Here is a 22,268-nt window from a genome sequence, read left to right on the forward strand (position 1 = left end):
GGCACAACTTCAGGATTGAAGGGTGCCCGTTTAAAGACAGATGCAAAGGAATTTCTTTAGCCGGAGAGTGGTGAACTTTTGGAATTTGCTACCACAGGTGGCTATGGAGGCCAGGCCGTTGGGTTTATTTAAGGCAAAAATCGATAGCTATCTGAATAGTTATGGGGAAAAGGCAGAGGAGTAGGAGAATGGAATGGCAGAGCAGACTCGACAGGTCAAATGGCCTACATCTGCTCCTATATTTTATGGCACTGTAAGTATTACATTTTTAATGTATAATTATGTACAATAATTTCAGTATTGTAACATATTCCCTCTGTGGAATGATGAGAAAGAGTATGAAAGATTTGAAAATAATTAGTAATGGTAGAATGATTAAATTTGGTTCAAATTATTGAGGATAACCAAGAAAACAGCTAAAAAATATTTGATTCTGACTCAAAAATCAGGGTCCTAGCAGACTTAAATGTGCACACTCCAGATGGAATTCTAAATCTATTACGAAATAGAAACAACACACCTATATGGAAGAGACAGAGAAACAAGGCACTGAACAATCTCAGTGAATGCTGGGTTAAGGCCCAGAGCCTGAAGGAGTTGGCAAAAAAAATCAGAGTATGGGAACCCCAAGTCCTTTCTCATTTGGGAATTAGCCTTGAACCTTCAACGTGGGCTTGGGTTTTCTCTTTCTCATTCTGAAGGATCACAGGTCCAGTTCTCGTTAGTTATGGAATTAATGGGAAATTAAAGGGCTATAATGTTCCATATCACCGTAACTGTATCAATGTTAATTCATATTTCAAATCAAATATTTATCAACTTCCTTTGAAATGCTATTGCAACCATCTCAAGTGTGAATTTTGTTTTAATATCTGCCTTGATGAAAATTTCTTGCAAGCTTTATTTTTACTCCTTTATCTATGCCTCTTTCTAAATTCATAATCCATAAATCTTTCACCAGCAGGCTCCCTTGAAACTTCAACACTTTCTTGTTGCAAACAGCCTCCATTTTCCATTTTTTAATTCTTTATTTACATGTTCTCATCCCTGGCATAATCTTTGAGGTTGTACCATTTCCATGGCTTGAATATCTTCACAATGAACCACCAAAGATTGCCACAGCTTTTCTTGTCCTGTCCAAATGCATCACTTCCTAATATTCATCTGTACTGACTCCACATGGTGTAGAGTGTCATGGTTACGAACTTACCTTCATTGGGTTTGTGAATCTGAGTCCAAGCATAACGCTCTGTGATCCAGCTAGTTATGTTGATCATCTTCGGGAAAACAAGATTACTCCGATCTACCGCGACATGGCAGGCGTTACCTGCAGTGGATGTGCCGAATTATTTATAACACTGTACTCATGTGTTCCTTTGGCACAATGGTGTTTGCAAACCACTTCAGCCCATTTACAATGGTCCTTTTCAGGTCTTACGACACCATCAAAGACTTTTATGATCGACAGGAATGGAAAAGCTGACACTGTTTCCATTGATAGTTTGAAGCTGGCATACATCAACGCTCCATGTTCTGCAATGGAGCCAAAGCCAGCCACATCCTTGACTGTCTTGCATGATCGCAAGAGGTTGGGCTGAACTGTCAGCTCTCCAGACTGTTATGTAGCAGGTTAATTCCAATCAGTTGCCTTCTTGCATGGCTTGGAAGCTGGGGGCTGGGGTACTGTTGCGGTTATGTATTTACCTTCGTCGGGAGTGGTGCCAATCACCGCTGATGACATAAGTGAAGCTCATGGGTTATAGTATGCATGCGCATGTGTTAAGCATCAGTATATGGGTGATGGATATCAAATGCAGTTGGAGGAGAGTGAGGGCATCAGGAGTGTGGCGGTGACCCAATGAGAAGGTCAGAGGGGTTTGGCTGGGTGGTGTTTGTGGAGTTGAAGAATGCAATGTTGTGTCTAGTGAATAAATAAAGAAAGTCGGCTTTATGGTGTGCTAAAAGAAACGAGTGAGTGTATTCTTTATTTGTTTGCAAGCTGTGGTAAATCAGTGCTGCTACAAGAGACAGGATTGTGAATTTGAAGGGACAATTTTAGCCTCCAAGCCATGGAACAAGTTATCCTTGTGTATGAACCCTTTCACTGGATCTCAGATAGTGAACTGATAATCCCTGCCACTTGCCTTCGGTGAACCTCCACCTCTATCCTTGCAGAGACTGCAAAACTAAATGAACATTCTCCAATTTAAATATTCCAATGTGCCAGTTTGCAAAATTAGTCTATCTTAATTAGGTTTTCTAAGTGCAAGGAAACTGTATGAATGCTTGCTGAGATTAGTTGGAAGATTCTGAATGAGTGAATTCTCCCTTATCTTACAGGAGGCAGCAAAAGCCCCAACATAACAGTAGACAGACAGACATTTCCCATTTTGATTGGTGTGAGTATACAACTATATCACTGCATCAATGTATGTACCTGTGATGATGGCAGACACTCCCCAGCCAATGGCATAATAGAACCTCATAGCACCATAGTTTATGTTCCTAACTTCAGTCTGCATCCGGTAGATGTGAAGCCATTCCACGAAGATCCAGGCAAAAGTTGCCATAAAAAAGTAATGCAGCAAGATGGCAATCACTGTGCAGAGGAGCTGTGGAGAAAGAAATTTGGATGGTTAAAAAACTAACAGGTTGCTTTAAATCACGATGCAACTCAATTTTGAATAATCTTTATTCTATACTACTTCAGGTGAAAATGTACTTGGGATGGTTAGTAAGTCTGCAAATGAGACTATTATTTATGAAATAGTAGACAGTGAAGAGGGCTATCTATGAATATAACAAGCATCTGGATGAATCGCAGAAGTGGGCCATGGAAAGTCAGATGTAATTTAACTGGAAGAATGAAGTGTTTCATTTTGGAAAGTTAAACCAGGGCAGGAAGCACACATTAAATGGCAGGGCCTTAGAGAGCCAGGACAGAGAGAAAAAGGGGTACAAGTACATAGTTCCCTACAAGTGACAACACAGGTAGACAGGGTGGTGAAGACTGTGGTTGGTGTCCTTACCTTCATTGGTCAGGGCATTGTATACCAGAGATGCGCGTGAAGTTAGTGAGAGCACATTTAAAGTATTACGTGCTGTTCTGGTCACCTAGCTATAGGAAATACTTAATTAAGATGGAAAGGTGCGGAAAAGGTTCACAATGGTGTTAATGGGACAGGAGGGATTGCTGCTGTATAGGTCAGGACATCATGAAGAAAGCACGTCAATGCCTTTACTACCTCAGAAGTTTGTGGAGGTTTGGTGTGACACCAGGAACCCTGGCAAATTTCTACAGAGGTGTGGTGAAAAGTGTGCTGACTGGCTACATCACGGTCTGGTATGAGGACACCAATGCCCCTGAGTATAAAGCCCTGTAAAAGATAGTGGACACAGCCCAGGACATCACAGGGAAAACCTTTCCCACAATCGAGAACATCTACAGAGAATGCTGCCATCGGAGAGCAGCAGCAATCATCAAGGATCCACACCACTCAGCACACGCTCTGTTCTTGCTGCTGTCATCATAGGTGCCACAAGGCTTGTACCACCAGGATCAGGAACAGTTCCTGCCCCTCCATCATCAGTGACTCATTTAATGGCTCTTACTTGTGCATTTATTGATTTTTTAAATCTCTCGATATTGCACCGTCAGTATGTTTACATTCATTATCTATTTATAGTTCTTTAAACGTATATGTTGTAACAGATTTTTTTTGCACTGCCAATAAGTCTTTGCCCACTGGAAAAAGAATCTCAGGGCTGTATGTGATGTCACGTATGTATTCTGTCAATAAATCTGAATCTGAAATTACTTCCTTATCAACTTTCAGAACAGCGCTGACTTAACTTCACCATTTACATCTTCCATGAATTGGATGCCCACAAAGAATGACTATCATCTATATTTTAAATTGAAACAGTTCAAGGGCAGTAAACTCAAGTTCAGGATATCACTAAGGCTGATATGAATAGCAGATGAAAGGAATCAAAAGACACAAAGCATGAATTTTTGGATGGCAGGCTTTTAAAACGACTTTCAGCGAAGGAATGAATTTAATGAGTTTTATTTGGGACTCAAGGTATATATTTGCTACAATCTAAATCCAGAAAGAACATTGCAAACAATCATCTCTTCAAACCTTAAGCATAAAAGCCAGTGTGTAATCCAGTGCACCTCATATTCCCAGCCCTTAGATATCTTCTTATTCAGTTTAGTGTCAAATGCAACAAGGAGCTGTCAAGTTCAACACTGAAAACGTGAGAAAATTAGCTGCTGAAGCAGCTAAATCCTTAATGCTCATCAGGTTTACTGTCAGCCCTGCTTCACATTCTCCTTCATTATAAGAGCCAGCTTTTCATTCAGCCTCACTGCAAATGTACCAACCAGATCTTATTCTTCTAGGACAGTGGTTCTCAACCTTTTTCTTTCCACTCACATCCCACGTTAAGTAATCCCTATGCCATCGGTGCTCTGTGATTAGTAAGGGATTGCTTAAGGTAGGATGTGGGGGGAAGAAAAAGGTTGAAAACCACTGTTTTAATCGTCCCTCATTGACTCGTTACGTGCACGGTTTCATAACTCCAAAGGAAATGGGCCAATGACAATTTTTCTCAAGCAAAATGTTCCAGTAACATTCGGGTCCAGAGCAGTGATTCTTAACCTTCCCTTCCCACTCACATTCCACCTTAAGCAATCCCTTACTAATCACAGAGCACCTAAGGCAGAGGGATTGCTTAAAGTTGTATGTAAGTGGGAAGAAAAAGGTTGAGGACCATTGTCCTAGACTAATTCAACTCGGTCCAGTAGTGCAACAAACCATTCTGTTCCTGCCAAATTCTGACCGCAAGTCATTTGAACACTATGTATTTCTATTATAAGAAAAAGTTATGGGTGAAAAGGTTAATTTATAAATTAAGTGAATTGTTTTCTTATTGACATACTCCTATTCTCCCTGCCCACCGATAAACCTTTTGTTATTCAATAATTCTCGCCACCCTTATTCAGAAGGCACCAGCAGCATTACTAATAAACTATTGATCTTCCATGACCTTAGTTTTATTGCACACTTTTGCTCTCTCTCTCTCTGTCCCATTCCATTTCTGATTTTTACTGGTTCTAGATGAAAGGTTGATGCCTGTTTTTTTTCTCACCCAGACCTGCTGAGTATATTCAGCCTTTTCCATTGTTATTTCCGATATCGGCGTGGTGGTTAGTGCAACGCTATTACAGCACCAGCGATCAGCTTCGAATCCGGAGCAGTCTGTAAGAAGTTTGCATGCTCCCCCAGGGTCTGCGTGAGTTTCCTCTGGTTTCTCCCACATTCCAAGAATGTACGGGGTCACGAGCTTGATTAGCCACATGGGGGGTAAATGGGCAACATGGGCTCATGGACTGGAAAGACCTGTTGCATATTCTGCATCTCTAAATTAAAATTGAAAAATAATAACAAGTGGAATTACAATTTCCACCATCTGCAGAATTTAGCTTTTAAACTGCTTTTTATAGTTATGTTTTCACAGATTGGAAACGTGCGCTGTGATAATCAATGTACAGGTGCAAGCTTGTAGTCTTCCTGGTTTCACCTGCCTCCTCAAAATACAAATGGCAGATCTCACATTGAATAAATCCTCTGAACTTCAGTCCACACCTAGGCGCTGAGCATAAAACTCTGAAAATGTATTTACCCTTGCATTTACTCAAGGTGGCACTATTAGTGTAGCCGATCGGGACCTGGGTTCGAATCCCACGCTGTCTGTAAGGAGTTTGTATGTTTCCCCCATGTTTACGTGGATTTCCTCGGGGGCTGCGGTTTCCTCCAAACGTTCAAAATGTACCGGGGGAAGGGGGGGGGGGGGGGGGGTTGAAGGTTCACTGGGCAGCACGCACTCAAGGGGGCAAAATGACCTGTTTTTGCACTGTATGTCTAAATTTTATTTTAAATTAATTGTAATTCCTGACAGCAGAAGATTAGAGACTGTGATCCTGTAACCCCTTCACTTCTAGGTATAAGAGAATTCCAAAAAAAATGTTTTAAAAAATGCAATTTGTATATGAAGAAGACATACAGAATGGCAAAATAAGGATAGACAAACTGGGTGAGGTGCAATAAGATTTAAAGAAGGAGCAGTGAGATAAATTGTAGACATGAGAACGTAGGGGAAGTGAGAAAAGGGAAAAAAGACAAACAAGAAAATTGTGGTTGCGATCTGAAAAATAGAAAGGTAGTTAAAGGATGAAAGTTGATTAAAAATAGATCTTTTAGCATGGGAAATTGAGATTGTAACAAGGGATAGAGGGAAATGTTCCCCCAGACTCAAGGAGTATGCTGTTTGAAGATGTGATTATGGGAAAAGATCTTTTACAGATTGACCTCCTGCCTTACCTGATTCTCTGTTTGATTAATTCCCAACAGGAAGACCAGCTCGGCGGAGAAAATAGCTGCCACAATATTGCAGTGGATGCCGCGAATATTGGATTTCAGTCCATTTAGACAAGACAGGATGAAGAAAGTGAGAAGCAGCGTCGCAAGGGACACACTGATACTGGAGTAAGTGACGATTGCCAACGTTTCCAGGTCTCCTTCCAGTTGCTGCAGAGGCATTACAAAAAAGGCTGTTTACTCATTAAAAGAGCACAAGGAAGAGCAGACTGTATATCACAAAAAATGATCATTTGGCCTAAATTGTTGTTTCCCATACCTCAAAAGGTATGTTACTGTTAACAGCTTTGTAATAAAATCATTAGCTTACACTGTTTTGATGGTATGTGCTACTGATGGAAAAAAAACATTAATCAACACACATTAAAGCATCTAAATACTTCATCTTTTTCAACATGAATGCCAAATCATGCGCCTTATCCAGTAGATTTAGAAATGTACTTTCAAATTTTTACGCACCTTGTCGGCACAAGGTTCAAAATGGCAAGTTAACCGCCGCCACCCTCACCGACACGACAAGAGGTGAACAATAAATGTTGGTCTTGCTTGTGGTGCTCATTTCCAATAAAATGAACAAGCGTTTTTTAAAAATCCAAATGGGGCTTAGTCTTCTTAAACCAAAAAGGCAAGACAAATTATATACTTACCCTAAGAAAGGATGAGAGAAAACAGTTGGAAATCTATGCTTTTTATTTCAAAAATCACCTTTCCTCTTCAATCGTGGCATTTAATACAACTATGTTGTACACAATGATGAAAATTTTGTGAATAAATTGACATTCTGACTTGATGCTTTGCTTTTCTGTTGATCAGAGCTTTCAAAATGGTCAGGATTACGATGAGCATTTTATTGAAGCCTACCTCACGGTGTGAGCTGTCCATTAGTACCCCGAAGATTCCAAGCTGTGAACACTGACATCGGACATGTGTGGTGTTTCGGCCAACAAGATCACAGTCCTTTGCTGTCCAGGTGCCACCTGGTTCAGACCTGCACAAATACATAATCGTCATTTCAGTAAACCTTTGGCAATTGGACAGTCCTAGCACAGTACTTCTCTTCAATCTGGGAATACAAATTAAAAACTAAAAAAAAAAATGAAAAGAGCATCTTACATTAAAATGAGATTTTATTTTAAAATTGATGTTTCATGTTTACAACTTTTCAACTTTCACTCGCTCAGTATTCGCTTGTCACATGCATCGACGCTACAGGTTGGAATAAGCAGCTGATGGAGATTTTCATTAGTTCCCTGTCTATAATCATCAATAGCACAAGAGATTGGTCTGATTTACCACCCCACCCCTGCCAACCTCCTGTTCATGAGCTTCAAATTCCACTGCATAGCACAGTTGAAAATATGTGTGTGAAATTCTGAATGTGAAACTGCAAAGACAGTTTTGAATTATTGTCAGAGTATATATAGTATACAAGTATATATAGTATACAAGTATTCTGTGGGCCAGGCAGAATTTCTACTTACAAGTAGTGTGAAAAAAAACTGTACTCAAGAAGATACATACTCTAAAGAGAGAAATGTAAACAAAGAAAGAAAAGTAAACAAACTGTGCAATACAGAAAATAAATATTCATTAATAAATATGTCCTTAAATGAGTCCCTGATTGAATTTGTTGTTGAAGAGTTTGATGGTGGAGGGGTAGCAGCTGTTCCTGAACCTGGTAGTGTGTCTTATGGCACCACGACCTCTTCCTTGATGGCAGCAACGAACACAGAGCATGTGCTAGGTAATGTGGATCCTTGATGGTATGTTGCTGCTCTCTGACAGCACCGTTCCCTGTAGATCAGTGGGTCTCAACCTTTTTTCCCCACTCATATAGCACTTTAAGTCATCCCTATGCCATCTGTGCTCTGTGATTAGTAAGGGATTGCTTAAGATGGGATGTGAGTGGGAAGGTTGAGAATCACTGCTCTGGACCCAATTGTGACGGCAATATTTTGCTCGAGAAATATTGTCATGGGCCCATTTCCTTTGGAGCGCTGAAACCGTTCACATAACGAGTCTATGAGGGACGATTAAAACAGTGGGTTTCTTCACCATGACATTCATGTGTTGTATCCAGGAAAAGATCCTCCAAGTTAGTGAACTTAACTTTGCTCACCCTCTCCTCCTCTGATCCCCCAATGACCACTAGACTGCACACCTCTGGTTTTGCCTTCCTGAAGTCCACAATCAGCTCCTGTGTTTTGGTGACACTGAGTGCAAGATTGTCATTAGTACACCATTCAGCCAAGTTTTCAATCTCAGTGTTGAATTACCCTTTTTTATAATATGCAAATTTGTTGACTGTATGTCACAGTTTCATCAAATAGTAGCATCTGAATTTCTTTTGCTGTTCGTCTTGTGTCTGATCATTTCATGGACATTAGATGAAAACACAAGAGAAAGTGTGCAAGGTTCTTTCTGAATTTTCCTTGGCATATCAAAAAATCATCCAACACTGGGGAAATCTAGAATATACACAGAACATAGAATATTACAGCACAGTACAGGCTCTTCAAACCACAATGTTGTGCTGACCTGAAAAAACTGCTCTACAGAAATCTAATCCTACTTACTTCACACCCATAACTTTCCATTTATCTTGGATTCATGTACCTATCTAAGGGTCTTTTAAATATCCCTACTGCACTAGCCTCGACCACTACCCTGGCAATGCATTTCTGGCATTCTCTTTATTAAAAAATACCTACCTCCAACATCTGCCCCCAAATTTTCCTCCACTTGCCTTAAATGGGTGATCTTTAGTATTTGCTATTGCCGCCCTGGGGAACAAGGTGGTGGCTGACTACCTTATCTACCTCCATTTAAGTTTGTTCTCATCTTTTGCCGCTCCAAATCAAAAGCCTCTGTCAACCTTGCTTCATGAGACATGTTCTCCGATCCAGGAAACATCCTGGTAAATCTCTGCCCGCTCTTTGAAGCTTCTATATCCTTCCTGTAATGACACATCTGAAACTGAACGCAAAACTCCAAGTTTGCAGAAGTGGTCTCCATTTTTTTGTTTCTGTTGGCAGAACTGTACATGCCATTGACATTAAGAACAATACGGAAGCTTAGTTTCCAGCCTCTATATTTTGTAGAAAAGCATAAGAAATAGAAACAGGAACTCGCCTTTCATGTCAATGCTACTATCCTACACTAATCTCTTTGACTTCCATCTTGCTTTTACCTGATAAAGGTACCCCAATGCAAGCAATTTCAAAACATACTACAATATGGGTTGCGATTTCTTCTTATCTCAGCCCTGAATGGCCAAGACCCGAATCCTGGTTCTGGTCACCCAACTATGAGACACATTCAGCCCCCAAACTCACTGGAAGAACTACCCTTCTTAATGAGACCACCTCTGACTCTTCTGAACTTTAATTCTGATCTGTTTCATCTCTCTACACCAAGCAAACCCTCTATCACTCGAATTAATCTGGGGAACCTTCACTGTTCCTTTTCTATTACAAATCCATTCTTTCTTAGGAAGGGTCTACATCAGAACACAACATTTCAGATGCAGACTCACCAGGGCAATGTACAATTGTGGAAGGATGTATTTACTCTTCTAGTTAAATCTTCTTTCTTTGGCTTGGCTTCGCGGACGAAGATTTATGGAGGGGGTAAAAAGTCCACGTCAGCTGCAGGCTCGTTTGTGGCTGACAAGTCCGATGCGGGACAGGCAGACACGATTGCAGCGGTTGCAGGGGAAAATTGGTTGGTTGGGGTTGGGTTTTTCCTCCTTTGCCTTTTGTCAGTGAGGTGGGCTCTGCGGTCTTCTTCAAAGGAGGTTGCTGCCCGCCAAACTGTGAGGCGCCAAGATGCACGGTTTGAGGCGTTATCAGCCCACTGGCGGTGGTCAATGTGGCAGGCACCAATAGATTTCTTTAGGCAGTCCTTGTACCTTTTCTTTGGTGCACCTCTGTCACGGTGGCCAGTGGAGAGCTCGCCATATAACACGATCTTGGGAAGGCGATGGTCCTCCATTCTGGAGACATGACCCATCCAGCGCAGCTGGATCTTCAGCAGCGTGGACTCGATGCTGTCAACCTCTGCCATCTCGAGTACTTCGACGTTAGGGATGAAAGTATAATAAAGTCACAATACTGTTCACCTTCCGAATAGTCCTGTGATTTCAAACTAATCTTGATTTCTCCGAAAATGGGCACCTTTCAGTCTCTCAATACCCAAGAAGTTCTTGACCTTTCTATTCTGATCAAAATGGATGACCTCATATTTTTCATTATATTCCATCTGCAATGTCCTCCACCATTATGGTGGCACGGTCGGCATAACGGTTAGTGCAATGCCTTTACAGCACCAGCGATCGGGACCTGGGTCTGAATCCTGCGTCGTCTGTAAGGAGTTTGTATGTTCTCCTCATGCCTGTGTGGATTGTTCCCAGGGGCTCCAGTTTCCTCCCACCGTTAAAATATATCGGGGGTGTAGGTTAATTCGGTGTAAATTGGGCAGCATGGACTCATGGGCTGAAATGCCATGCTACCGTGCAGTACGTCTACAATTTAAAAATAAATAAATTTACTAAGCCTGCAGATATCTCCTTAAAGTCTCTGTGCCCCTCACAACTATGTTTTTTTTAAAATCGTTAGCATATATTAGATATCTTGCATTTGGTCTCCTCATTGGTACAGTTTGGGAACAGCTGGGGCCCCAACACTGCAGAACACCACCAGTCACAGCCTTCCAACCCAAAATGATTTGTTCATTCTTTACTTTCTGTGCATAAGCATTCTTAATGTGCACAAGTGCAGAAATGACCTGTGTTATTTGGAGGGCAAGGGCTGGGGGTGGGGGTGGGGGTAGGGGTGGGGGTGGTGAGCATTCCTAAAATCATATCATGATTTTCTGGATTAAGAAGGCCTGTCCCTCTGCATGCATATCAAGAAATACAGGCTGGAAAAAAAAAAAGAAAAAAGGACCCCTGTGTACATACACAAAGTTTGTGAAAGAGAATTGTATTCTTTATTTCAAATTTTTGGGCTGTGATTTTTGAATACTGTGAAGGTAAATTTCAGTAACTCAAACAGCCATAACAGCCTGTATCATCCCAAGCTACATGTGCTCTACTTCTAAGACTATAAAATATCCGAGCAGATGTATGCCATTCAGCCCATTGAGCCTGCTCTGCCATTCCATCATGAGCTAATCCATTCTCCCCACTCCCCTGCCTTCTCCCCACTCAGCCTCATTCCCCTGCCTTCTCCCCACTCAGCCCCACACCCCTGCCTTCTCCCCACTCAGCCCCACACCCCTGCCTTCTCCCCACTCAGCCCCACACCCCTGCCTTCTCCCCACTCAGCCCCACACCCCTGCCTTCTCCCCACTCAGCCCCACACCCCTGCCTTCTCCCCACTCAGCCCCACACCCCTGCCTTCTCCCCACTCAGCCCCACTCCCCTGCCTTCTCCCCACTCAGCCCCACACCCCTGCCTTCTCCCCAGTCAGCCTCACACCACTGTCCTCCCCCCACTCAGCCCCACTCCCCTGCCTTCTCCCCACTCCCCTGCCTTCTCCCCACTCCCCTGCCTTCTCCCCACTCCCCTGCCTTCTCCCCACTCCCCTGCCTTCTCCCCATGACCTATGTTGGATATCTTCAAGCAGCATCTTACTGAAGGACTTCTGCAAATCCAAATATATCATATCTACTGCCTCCCCCCACCTAAATATTTTGCTGGATACAAGTTCATAAACACTAATTTGATTTCCATTTCATGAATCTTAATTTTATATACAAAGAGCACTCTTACAACTCTGCAATAAAATATTCTGGTATTTTTCCTATTATTGAGTTCAGACTTAACTTAGTGGTTCTCAACCTTTTTCTTTCCACTCACATCCCACTTTAAGTAATTCCTATGCCATCATGCTCTGTGATTAGTAAGGGATTGCTTAAGGTGGGATGTGAGTGGGTAGGGAAGGCTGAGAATCACTGCTCTAGACCCAATTATTACTGAAATATTTTGCTTGAGATCCCTTACTAATCACAGAACACCGGTGGCATAGGGAATACTTAAAGTGGTATGTGAGTGGAAAGAAAAAGATTGAGAACCATTGACTAACTGATCTTTGGTTCCCCATTGCCTCCCTCTCTCCTTTTTTAATCTGTGGGAACCATTCTAGCATCTATGGAAATTGGTGGTGGGGGGTGGGGGGGGGGGGGGTGGGAATCACAAACAGAATCTGGTCCTGCGGATTCACTGGTTTTAAATTCCATTAACTTTTTGGTAGTATTATGCCGATAATGACAGCAACTTGTTCACTGTAAACCCATTTTTTTAAAAACTATACCTGTAACCAGGCTTTCTGTGACTTTTTCCATGAAAACCAATACAATAGTTTCTCAGTCATTTCTTTGTTCTCCATAAGATTAAAGCTGTCTTAATCTTTGCTCTCCCTTTCTCTTTGCCACATCTAAAATAACGCGCGGAAAACAAGCTGTTGGAGGACCTCAGCAAATTGAGCAACAGCAGTGGGAAGAAAAGAACTGTGGATGTTTCAGGTCGCAACCCTTTATCAAGTCCAAAGTATTGAGGAAGTGTTCCGACTTTGAAGGGTGACAATTCGTTTTCTGCAGTGTCTTTTTGAGAAGTACAGTCACATTTGGAGAAGTACAGTCCATACAAGGATCGCCAGCATGGCTTTGTGAAAGGAAGGTCATGCCTCATGAGACTAATTGAGTTTTTTGAGGAGGTAACAAAGAAAATTGATAAGGGAAGAGAGGTAGATGTTGTCTATATGGGTTTTCGCAAGGCATTTGACAAGATCTCTCATGAGAGATTTGTTCAGAAATGCATGAGGCATGAGATCCATGGAACATTGCCTGTGTGGATAAAAAATTGGCTAGCAGGTAGAAAGCAAAGAGTAATAGTGGAAGGAACTTATGCGGCCTGGACCGCAAGGATGTGTTTTGGAATGCTTGCTCTTTGTGATTTTTATAAATTACCTAGATGGAGAGGCAGAAGGATGGGTCAGTACGTTTGCAGATGTTACAAAGGTTGAAGGAGTTGTGGATGGTACTGAATATTATCAAAGGTTACAAAAGGATATAGACAGGATGTAGAGTTGGCCAGATGGAATTCAATCTGGATAAATGTAAGGTGATGCATTTTGGAACAGCAAACCAGAAGACTGAGGACAGGGTTAATGGTTGGTTACTTAGGAGTGTGGATGAACAGAGGCACCTTGGGGTTCAAATCCATACATGCCTCAAGGATGCCACAAAGGTTGATAGAATAGTTAAGAAGGCCTATGAGATGTTGGGCTTCTTTAATAGGGGGATTGAGTTCAAGAGTCTAGAGGGCCATGTGGCAACTTTCCAAATCTCTGGTGAGACCACACATGGAATATAGTGTTCACTTCTGGTCACCTCATTATAGGAAGGATGTGGAAGCTATGAAGAGGGGACAAAGGAGATTTACCAGGAAGTTGCCTGGATTGTAAAATAAATCTCATGAGGCAAGGTTAGCAGAGCTGGGACTTTTCTCTTTGGAACAGAGAAGGATGAGAGATCCTCAAGATTATGAGAGGCGTAGATAGGGTGGGCAGTCAGCACCTGTTTCCCAGAGCAAGAATAGCAAACACCAGAGGGCATATGTACAAAGCGAAGGGAAGAAAGTTTAGGGAAGACATCAGGAGTACATTTTTAATGCAGAGAGTTGTGGGTACCTTGAATGCCTTGCCAGGGGTGGTGGTGGAGGCTGAAGCATTAGGAGCATTTTTAGAGACTCTTAGGCTGGCACATGGATGAAAGAAAAATAGAGGGTCACGGGTTTATTTTTTTTTAGGGAACATATGGGTTGGCACAACATCAAGGGCCGAAGGGTCTGAACTGTGCTGTAGTGTTTTAGATGTTTCCAATCTCAAATAACTTGTTGTCTTGTTCTATGTTCTTCAATGTACTGATCGAGAAATTCATCCTTTACACACTCAGAAAATTAATTCCCCACACTATTTTTCCAAGCGTGGTTTCTCAAGTCTCTTTAAAGTTCTCTTGAATAATTCTTATTACACACACACTTTGTACCCAAGATTAAAGTTCCATCATCATTCCGTCTGATGTTTTCTGGACCTTGCACTTTTCAAGTCATAATGGTACGACTCCTTATTTTTCTGAGACAAGATCCTTTCTCTTTGCTGCCTTCATCCCATCTGTTATTAACAGGGACACTCCACAACCTTTTCTATTTCGCCTTTTTCCAAAAATCGTGCATTCTAGAAAATTTGATTTCTAACCTGTATCTCCTTATAACCAACCTCAGGCACATTTTGGACTTTGGAGGAGCTGGATTAGTGATAGATTTTCAAGACAACTATGTACGATTTCAGTTAATGCTTGGAAATATCTGAAATTGAATTTCTATAGACATAACACACATAGGCATATCTAGGGAATGGCAGGTGGGGCACAGAACCGGGGCACCGCTTCTTGCAGTGGGGTGGGGGGGCATGGTCCTTTCCTTACCCACTCAATAACCAGTCCCTAGCCCAATGCGGGTTGCATAGGGGCCATTCCAACATGCAAGTGGTACCTGACACCGGTTCAATATGGGATCAATGGGCAAAATGGCTGTCTTCCCTGCCCCTAATCCCCCATGCAGCTGGAACTGTTCTGCCAGTGCCAACCACAGAAATGCAGAGCGGTTCCAGCTGCGAGGGGGATTATGGGTAGGGAATACTGCCATTTTGGCCTTTGATCCCGCATTGAACCGCTGGCACCAACGAGTGGCCCCGAAAGCCGAAGAGGCTTGGCGATGTGCTGGAGACTGCTCACCCTGGCCGCAGGCTGACATCCCCGCCAACAGACCGCCCCAGCCGTGCGCTGACATCCCTGCCAACCGCCTGCCCCAGCTGTGCGCTGACATCCCCACCAACTGCCTGACCCAGCCACATGCTGACATCTCCTCCAACCGCCTGCCCCGTCTGTTCATTGACATCCCTTCCAAAAGCCCACCCCGGCCAGCTGCTGATATCCCCGCCAACCACCTGCCCCAGCCACGCGCTGACATCCCCGCCAACAGCCCAACCCGGTCACGCGCTGACATCCCCAACAGCCCGCCCCAGCCACACGATGACATCCACACCAACAGCCTGCCCCAGCCACACGATGACATCCCTGCTAAAAGCTGGTCCCAGTCACGCACTGACATCCTCGCCAACAGCCTTCCCCGGCCACACGATGACATCCCCGCCAACAGCCTGCCCCAGCCATGCACTGACATCCCCGCCAACAGCCTGCCCCAGTCATGCACTGACATCCCCGCCAACCGCCCACACCAGCCGCCCACGGAAATTTTCCAATCACCGATATCCCTGCAGTCTGCCTTGTGTCCCATTCCCCAGACAAACTTCTGGTAGACTTCCATCGTCAGAATGTGGGCTCCCAGTGATCAGGAGGAGGAAAGGGGTAAAAACAGATTGGTGTCTCACAATGTGAGGGGGGCTTAAAATGGAAACTATGTCAGGCGGCAGCGGCACAGTTGGTGTATGGTGTTTTTTTGTGCATTATTTTTAAAACGTGGGGGGGGGGGGGGCACTGATGTCAATGGCAGCCTAAGGGCGCCACTTCAGCTAGATACTCCACTGACAAATTACAACAAATTTTCCAGTGAACCTGGTAAATTGAAAGGGAACACTGGAATCATGACCACAGTGAGGAGAAAACAGAGCATATAGGGAACTGGGATCCAGGTGAGTGGGAACAGAGGGTGGGAATGAGGGGTGGGTACCAGGACCTTGGTTGGTGGGAATGGAGAGTGGGAACTATGAGAATGGAACCCTGGAGGGTGAAAAGGGGTGGGAAGGGGTTCCCTGGTGGGAGGGAAGGGAGGACGGGAACTAGGACCCTGGTGGGAGAGAATGGATGGTAGGAAGGGGTACTGATAGCTGGGAAAGGTGGGTTCTGGGTCTCTGGTGGATACTGGGACCCTGGTGTTTGGGAGCAAAGGGTGGGAACCAGAGCTGCTGGTGGGTGGAAATGGGGCCTCTGGTAGATGGAAACAGAGGGTGGGAACTAGAACCCTGGTGAGTGAAAATGAGGACCTGGTGAGCAGGACAGGAGTGCAACAAATATTAATTGGTGAGTCAGAAATCAAATCATAAGGATCTTCAAAGTGACAGGCTGCAGATTATCTGAGCTTTATTGCCCTCTTATTTTTATTAACTCATCTACCTTGCTACGAATGATGCATGCATTCAGATAAAGAGCCTTTAATTCTGTCCTTTCTCTGCATGCATATTTCTATGCTCTCTCTTTCCTGACAGAATCTGGTTATTGCTATCCATTTTTCAACCCTGCACTATTGCTTTTTGCTTTTATCTAAATTCCCCTTCGACAGAACCCTTTCCTCACTATTTAAAGCCTTAACTAGTGGCTTTGTTATCAATTCACTAAGGCTTTGGTTTAAGCCTGAATCAAATGAAGCTCCTTCCAGTAGAACTACAAGCTCTTTAACCTGAACCCTATGAATTGAACTCCATTTTTCCTACACCCATGATTAAGCTATAGAGTCAAATCTATAATTTTATTGAACCGATGCCCATTGCTCAAAATGTGATTCAACTCCTTTGTAGGTTTGCTTTTTATTTTCTTTAACAGAATTTCCTCCTTGTCCATTGTTATTGGTTCACATGAGGTCAACAACAATAGAACTGTCCCCTGATATTCCAAGATCCTCTCTAGCTCAGAGAGATGAGCTTAACCCTATCATTTGGCATTCACATTGATGGCTACAGAGAATGGTATCTATACCCATGTCTACATTCTGCCCTATTACCAGCACATTCCCTTGCACTCCCCCAACTGGAATGGCTTTCTGGACCATGCTGCTGTAGCCAATGTGCTCATTTACTCTGCAATTCACGTACTAGTCCACACAAGCTGCAAGAACCTTGTCAGCTAAGGCTATCTTCTTATTTATGATATTGGTCCCGTTCTTAGTCAGACCCTCTTGATCAACCATTTCAGCATTACTTGATCTAAGGGGTGTGATTGTTTTTTGGAACAAAATATCTCGATAACTTTCTCCCCTTCAGCTGGGTGTTCTGTTCGATTATCTGAGTTGACGTTCCTTAAGCTGCAAGCACTTGATGAAGACTATTCACTATGCATCATAATGGTCTCCGTCAGTTCCCATATACAGCAGCTGTAATATATTAACTGCCCTGGCATACCCATCTTAATTTAATTTTATATAGTTTATTTATTATCTATGCTATGCAGATACTGCACCCGTTGATCATGGTGCACCATGCTAAAACACTTTATGCATGCATGTTAATACTGACATTTGATGTTGATTTATGCAAAAAAGTATTAACCTTTTTTAAAGCCCAAACACAAACCTAAAACAAAGAAAGAGATGCTCTCTTCAGACAAAGTGGTTTTCTGTAATGTGTGGGCTGTATTATTGCAGACTGAGTCATAAATCTGCCTTATAGGCCTGCTTTACTATTCCTTAAATCACAACAGTTTTGAGGGAAAATCACCTCAAACACTTTTCTAACTATTTTGTGTAAGTTTACCACAATAAAAATATCAGTTATGTGTAGCAAATAAAAAGCAACAAAATTGAGTCTATGTTATAAATGTTCGAGAAAAAAAAAAATCAGGGAAAAACAGAATGCAGTAATTGAAAGAGAGAACATTTGCCATTGGAGAAAATACCTCTGCTTTACTCTTGCATTTTAAAGCATCGCCACAGTTCCTGGACTCAATTACTGCCTTGTACCTCATTTGCAGCCATCTGTGTGTCACAGTTAAAGACTTCTGTAGGTCAAAAGATCATGGAGCCATCACAGATTACAATTGGAGCAGGGTCAGAGTTTGCTAACACAAATCATTCCCATTCTCCAAAAAGGCCAAAGCATGGCCGCCCATTCTGCCTGATAACCTTCCATTTTATTCTATGTATTGCTATTTTTTTCAACAGAAAATAATTAGATTTCATAAGTGGCAGGCCAACGGCTCCCATCTGACACCAAGTCGTGTGCCATTGATCAATGGAAGTGGATCTGATCTGAGCCACCTTTCAGTACAAGTTGGTGGGGTTTTTTTTAAGTGTTTGGAGTTAATGGAATAAGATTACAAGATTTCTATGGATACTTAAGATGAAGGCAAAATGAGAAGTTGATGTTGGACCATCTCTTTAATCTAAATATAAATTGAGAATCTCACTCTCAGACTTCAGGCACAGAAAGTTCCCCTCCCCCCCCCCCCCCATCCCAGCCCCTACCCATTAATTTGATAGGAATAGGTAAATCACCTCAATTACTTGTTTTCTTTTTAAAGTTATTTTGTTTAATCTTTAGTTTTGGTGCTTTTGATTAATTATAGCTATTTTTAAAAGAGAAAGCAATATAAATTCATGTCTTAAGGACTTATCACAGCAAAACAAAAACAATAGGTCGCTATTATGAGAATAATCTTCCAGTTGACTAATAGTCCAATTAAATCTTTTTTTTACATCAATATGATTATTTGCCTAATTCCGACTAATTAAATGGTTTCTGCTTTGCATTAAAGCAAAACAAATCGAGAAATTGTACTTCACCACACTGCAGTTCTTACAGTCCACAGGTTAAAACCGTAGGTTCTGTGACAGAGTGTACAGTGGAGGTAGGAAAGCAGGCTGATTGTATTGCAAAGGGTTATTAAGAGAAGAATCAATGTGCTACTGATAGGCTCAATGGCGTATGAAAGGCTACAGTGTACTCTCAGAACTTCCAACCCATGTATTGGGCAAGAAATCCTCAAAACCTTATATTTTCAAAGACGATTCCTCAGTGTCGGCATGTGGATCTTTTTCCAATGAACAAGCTATAACAAATGGTATATCAAAACATCATCTTTTTCCAACATATACAATGAAGGCTCTTGATGCATGGTTGCGATCGGGACTGGATTCGAGTCCCGCGCTGTCTATAAGGAGTTTGTAATAACAGTGGCAGATTCAAAACGTGCGGACCACGGGAGTTGCCGAACCACAGAGTGTTGGATAATAGAGGTTCAACCTGTACTGAATTCGATCAGTTATTGTGGGTGGACAGAAATGCACTATCATATTAGGGTGATCTTATTTCATTATGCACGGGGATTCAGGTATTAAACCCCTCAAGCCTGCTTGAAGGGCCTAATGCATGGAACCTTCTGCAAAAATAATTGATGTTAGATGAGTGACATCAGCAATGAGATCAAAAATCTCTCATTTAACTTTGTCATTCAGGAAAAATTTAAACCTCATATATGTATCTGAAGAAACTTTGTGAACATTAGTGAACTTTAGTTGCAGTATTATATGGGAGTATTAGTCAGGGAGCACTTCCCTATTATCTCCATTACCTTTTTGGGCCGGAGTTAAATTGGGAAATGCCTGAAACATGTCTCTGCTTGAAATAAGTAGGAATAATGAACAAAATCACATTTTCATTGGACTGGGGAAGAATCCCAAGAGCATCAATAATCTATACTTCATTACCTCATGACAATTTGCCATTCCTCCTTACTGGTTTTAAAGTTGCACCACAAAGTAATATCTCAAAACCAGACATCAACTGAAGAGGAAAACTTGCTCAGTTAGATAGGCGGCAGCCCTGGTGCAGAGCCAAGAAAACTACTCTTCAGGGTCCTAACACCTGGTCCAAATATAGACAGCTCCATACAAGCTTTAAATGGCCTGTTAAAGAAGCTGACAAGTGTTTTTTTTTAATCCTGCAACTGTGAAGTCTTTACCCAAGATTTCAGAACCTGTACTAGGCGGATCCAAAATTGGGGAGAACAACCCTCTCCAACCCCCTTGAGAAGGAGAAGTACAGGTACATGATCCTTTATCCAAAACCCTTGGGGGACAGTGTGTTCCAAATTTTGGATTTTTCCATATTTCGGAAAGCCCACCCAAATTGTGCTGCCGTATTCACCCCACCCTCTTCCAGTTACCCTGCCATCTCCCCCCACCCACCCCCCTCGCTCACCTGACTTGCGCTGCCAGTCTCCCGGCTGCCCGACTCACACTGCTCGACTCTCGCCCACCCGACTCGCGCTGCCAGTCTCCCGGCCACCCGACTCAGTCTCTTGGCTGCCTAACTCATGCTGCCGGTCTCCCGGCCACCCGACTCATGCTGCCAGTCTCCCAGCCGCCCGACCCGTGCTGCCAGTCTCTCGCCTGCCCAACTCGCGCTGCCAGTCTCTTACTCGCTCAACTCGCGTTGCTGGTCTCTTGCCCACTCAACTCACGCTGCTGGTCTCTTACCCGCCCGACTCGTGCTGCCGGTCTACGCCCCTCATCCGCTCAACTCGCCCTGCTACTTCTCTCCCCACTTGCCAGATTTTGGAGCTTTCTGGATTTAGATGTCTGGATAAAGGATCGTGTACCAATATTGGAGATGCCCTTACAGGATGTGACCACAGCAACAGACGAGCGAGATGCTTAGTGGCTGAAGGACCCACATAGACTGCAGGAAGTTGGCTACTTGCTGTCAAAAGACTTGTACAGGCTGCAGGATGCTAGGGACTTGTGGTTGAAGGACCCACACAGGCTGCCAGCTTCTGGCAACTGGTTCATGGGAACCAGGCATTGGAACTGGGATTTGAGAGTGTGCTGAGGGCAAGAAGGGATCTCAAAGGGCCATGGGCACTGAAGGCTTCCTGATTGTATTGGAGATTTGGATCTGGAGTTCGGTTTGAACTGAAGTCCGTGTGGCTGCAGAGGCTGCTGGAGTTTTGGAGGTGAATCCACGGATACTAAATGTCTCTGAAGGAACTCTCTTTTGCTTCTCTTTCTCCTACTGTTAGGGTCGCTCGGCAATGCTCATGGCGACTCTTTGCCTTACGGCAGGCAAAAGTTAAAAGTCATCAAACCAAGTCAAGTTTATTATCATCTGATTGCAAAAGTACAACCCGATGTAATTGCGTTCTCCAGTCATCAGTGGAAAACACACACACATACAGACAAACAATACATATGCAGGGTAAGTATTCATATATACAAATAAGTAAATAAAAATATTGTTTCATGCATATGAGAGTCTCAGATGGTCAGTGTGAGCAGTTCCTTTGGTCATTCAGCATTCTCACTCACTGCCCGTGGGAAGAAGCTGTTCCTCAGCCTGGTGGTGCTGGCTCTGACACTCCTGGATCTCTTCCCCAACGGGATCAGCTGAAAGGTGCTGTGTGCAGGTTGGAAGGGGTTCTCAATGATTTTGCGTGCCCTCTCCAGACAACGATCCCGAGAGATCACGTTGATCGGTGGGGTGGGGGGAGGGAGACTCCAGTGAACATCTCTGCTGCTCTTGTGGTCCTGTGGATTGACCTCTAATTCATTTCTCTGCACCCACCATACCACATGATGATGCAGCTGGCCAGGATGCTCTTGATTGAGCTCCTGTGGAAGGTGGTGACCATATGGTGGCCGGTAGCCTTGCCCACTTCAGTCTTCTCAGGAAGTGTAGTCACTGTTGTGCCTTCCTGACAGGTGAGGAGATGTTGAGTGTCCATGATAGGTCACTAGTTAAGTGAATCCCAAGAACTTGGTGCTCTCTACTCTCTCCACTACAGAGTTATGTAGTCCTTCTGAAGACCACAATCATCTCCTTTGTGTGTCCACATTGAAACTCAGGATATTACTCTCACATTTCATGAGATTTTCCACCTCTTCACTGTAATGCGACTCATCATTGTTGCTCATGAGGCCATCTACTGTTGTGTCATCTGCAAACTTGGTAACATTGCAATGGAGTTGTGGGTCAGTAGTGTGAGCACAAACGGGCTGAGTATACAGCCCCGCGATGAGCCAGTGATGAGTGT

General features: G+C 43.2%; 1 protein-coding gene across 2 annotated transcripts in view; it reads right to left on the reverse strand.

Annotated features, from left to right (window-relative positions):
* The window catches only part of LOC138763076 (cadherin EGF LAG seven-pass G-type receptor 3-like), a 275,448-nt gene that overhangs the window by 54,955 nt on the left and 198,225 nt on the right, over positions 1–22,268 (reverse strand). For both annotated transcript variants that reach the window (XM_069936657.1, XM_069936656.1), the window contains exons 23-25: positions 7,308–7,434; positions 6,390–6,596; positions 2,438–2,612 (exon numbers count right to left, since the gene is read on the reverse strand). In XM_069936657.1, the coding sequence (XP_069792758.1) occupies positions 2,438–2,612; positions 6,390–6,596; positions 7,308–7,434 (509 nt within the window). The remainder of the gene's footprint in view (positions 1–2,437; positions 2,613–6,389; positions 6,597–7,307; positions 7,435–22,268) is intronic.

This window comes from Narcine bancroftii, chromosome 5 (assembly GCF_036971445.1).
Source record: "Narcine bancroftii isolate sNarBan1 chromosome 5, sNarBan1.hap1, whole genome shotgun sequence".
Taxonomy (NCBI): Eukaryota; Metazoa; Chordata; class Chondrichthyes; order Torpediniformes; family Narcinidae; genus Narcine; species Narcine bancroftii.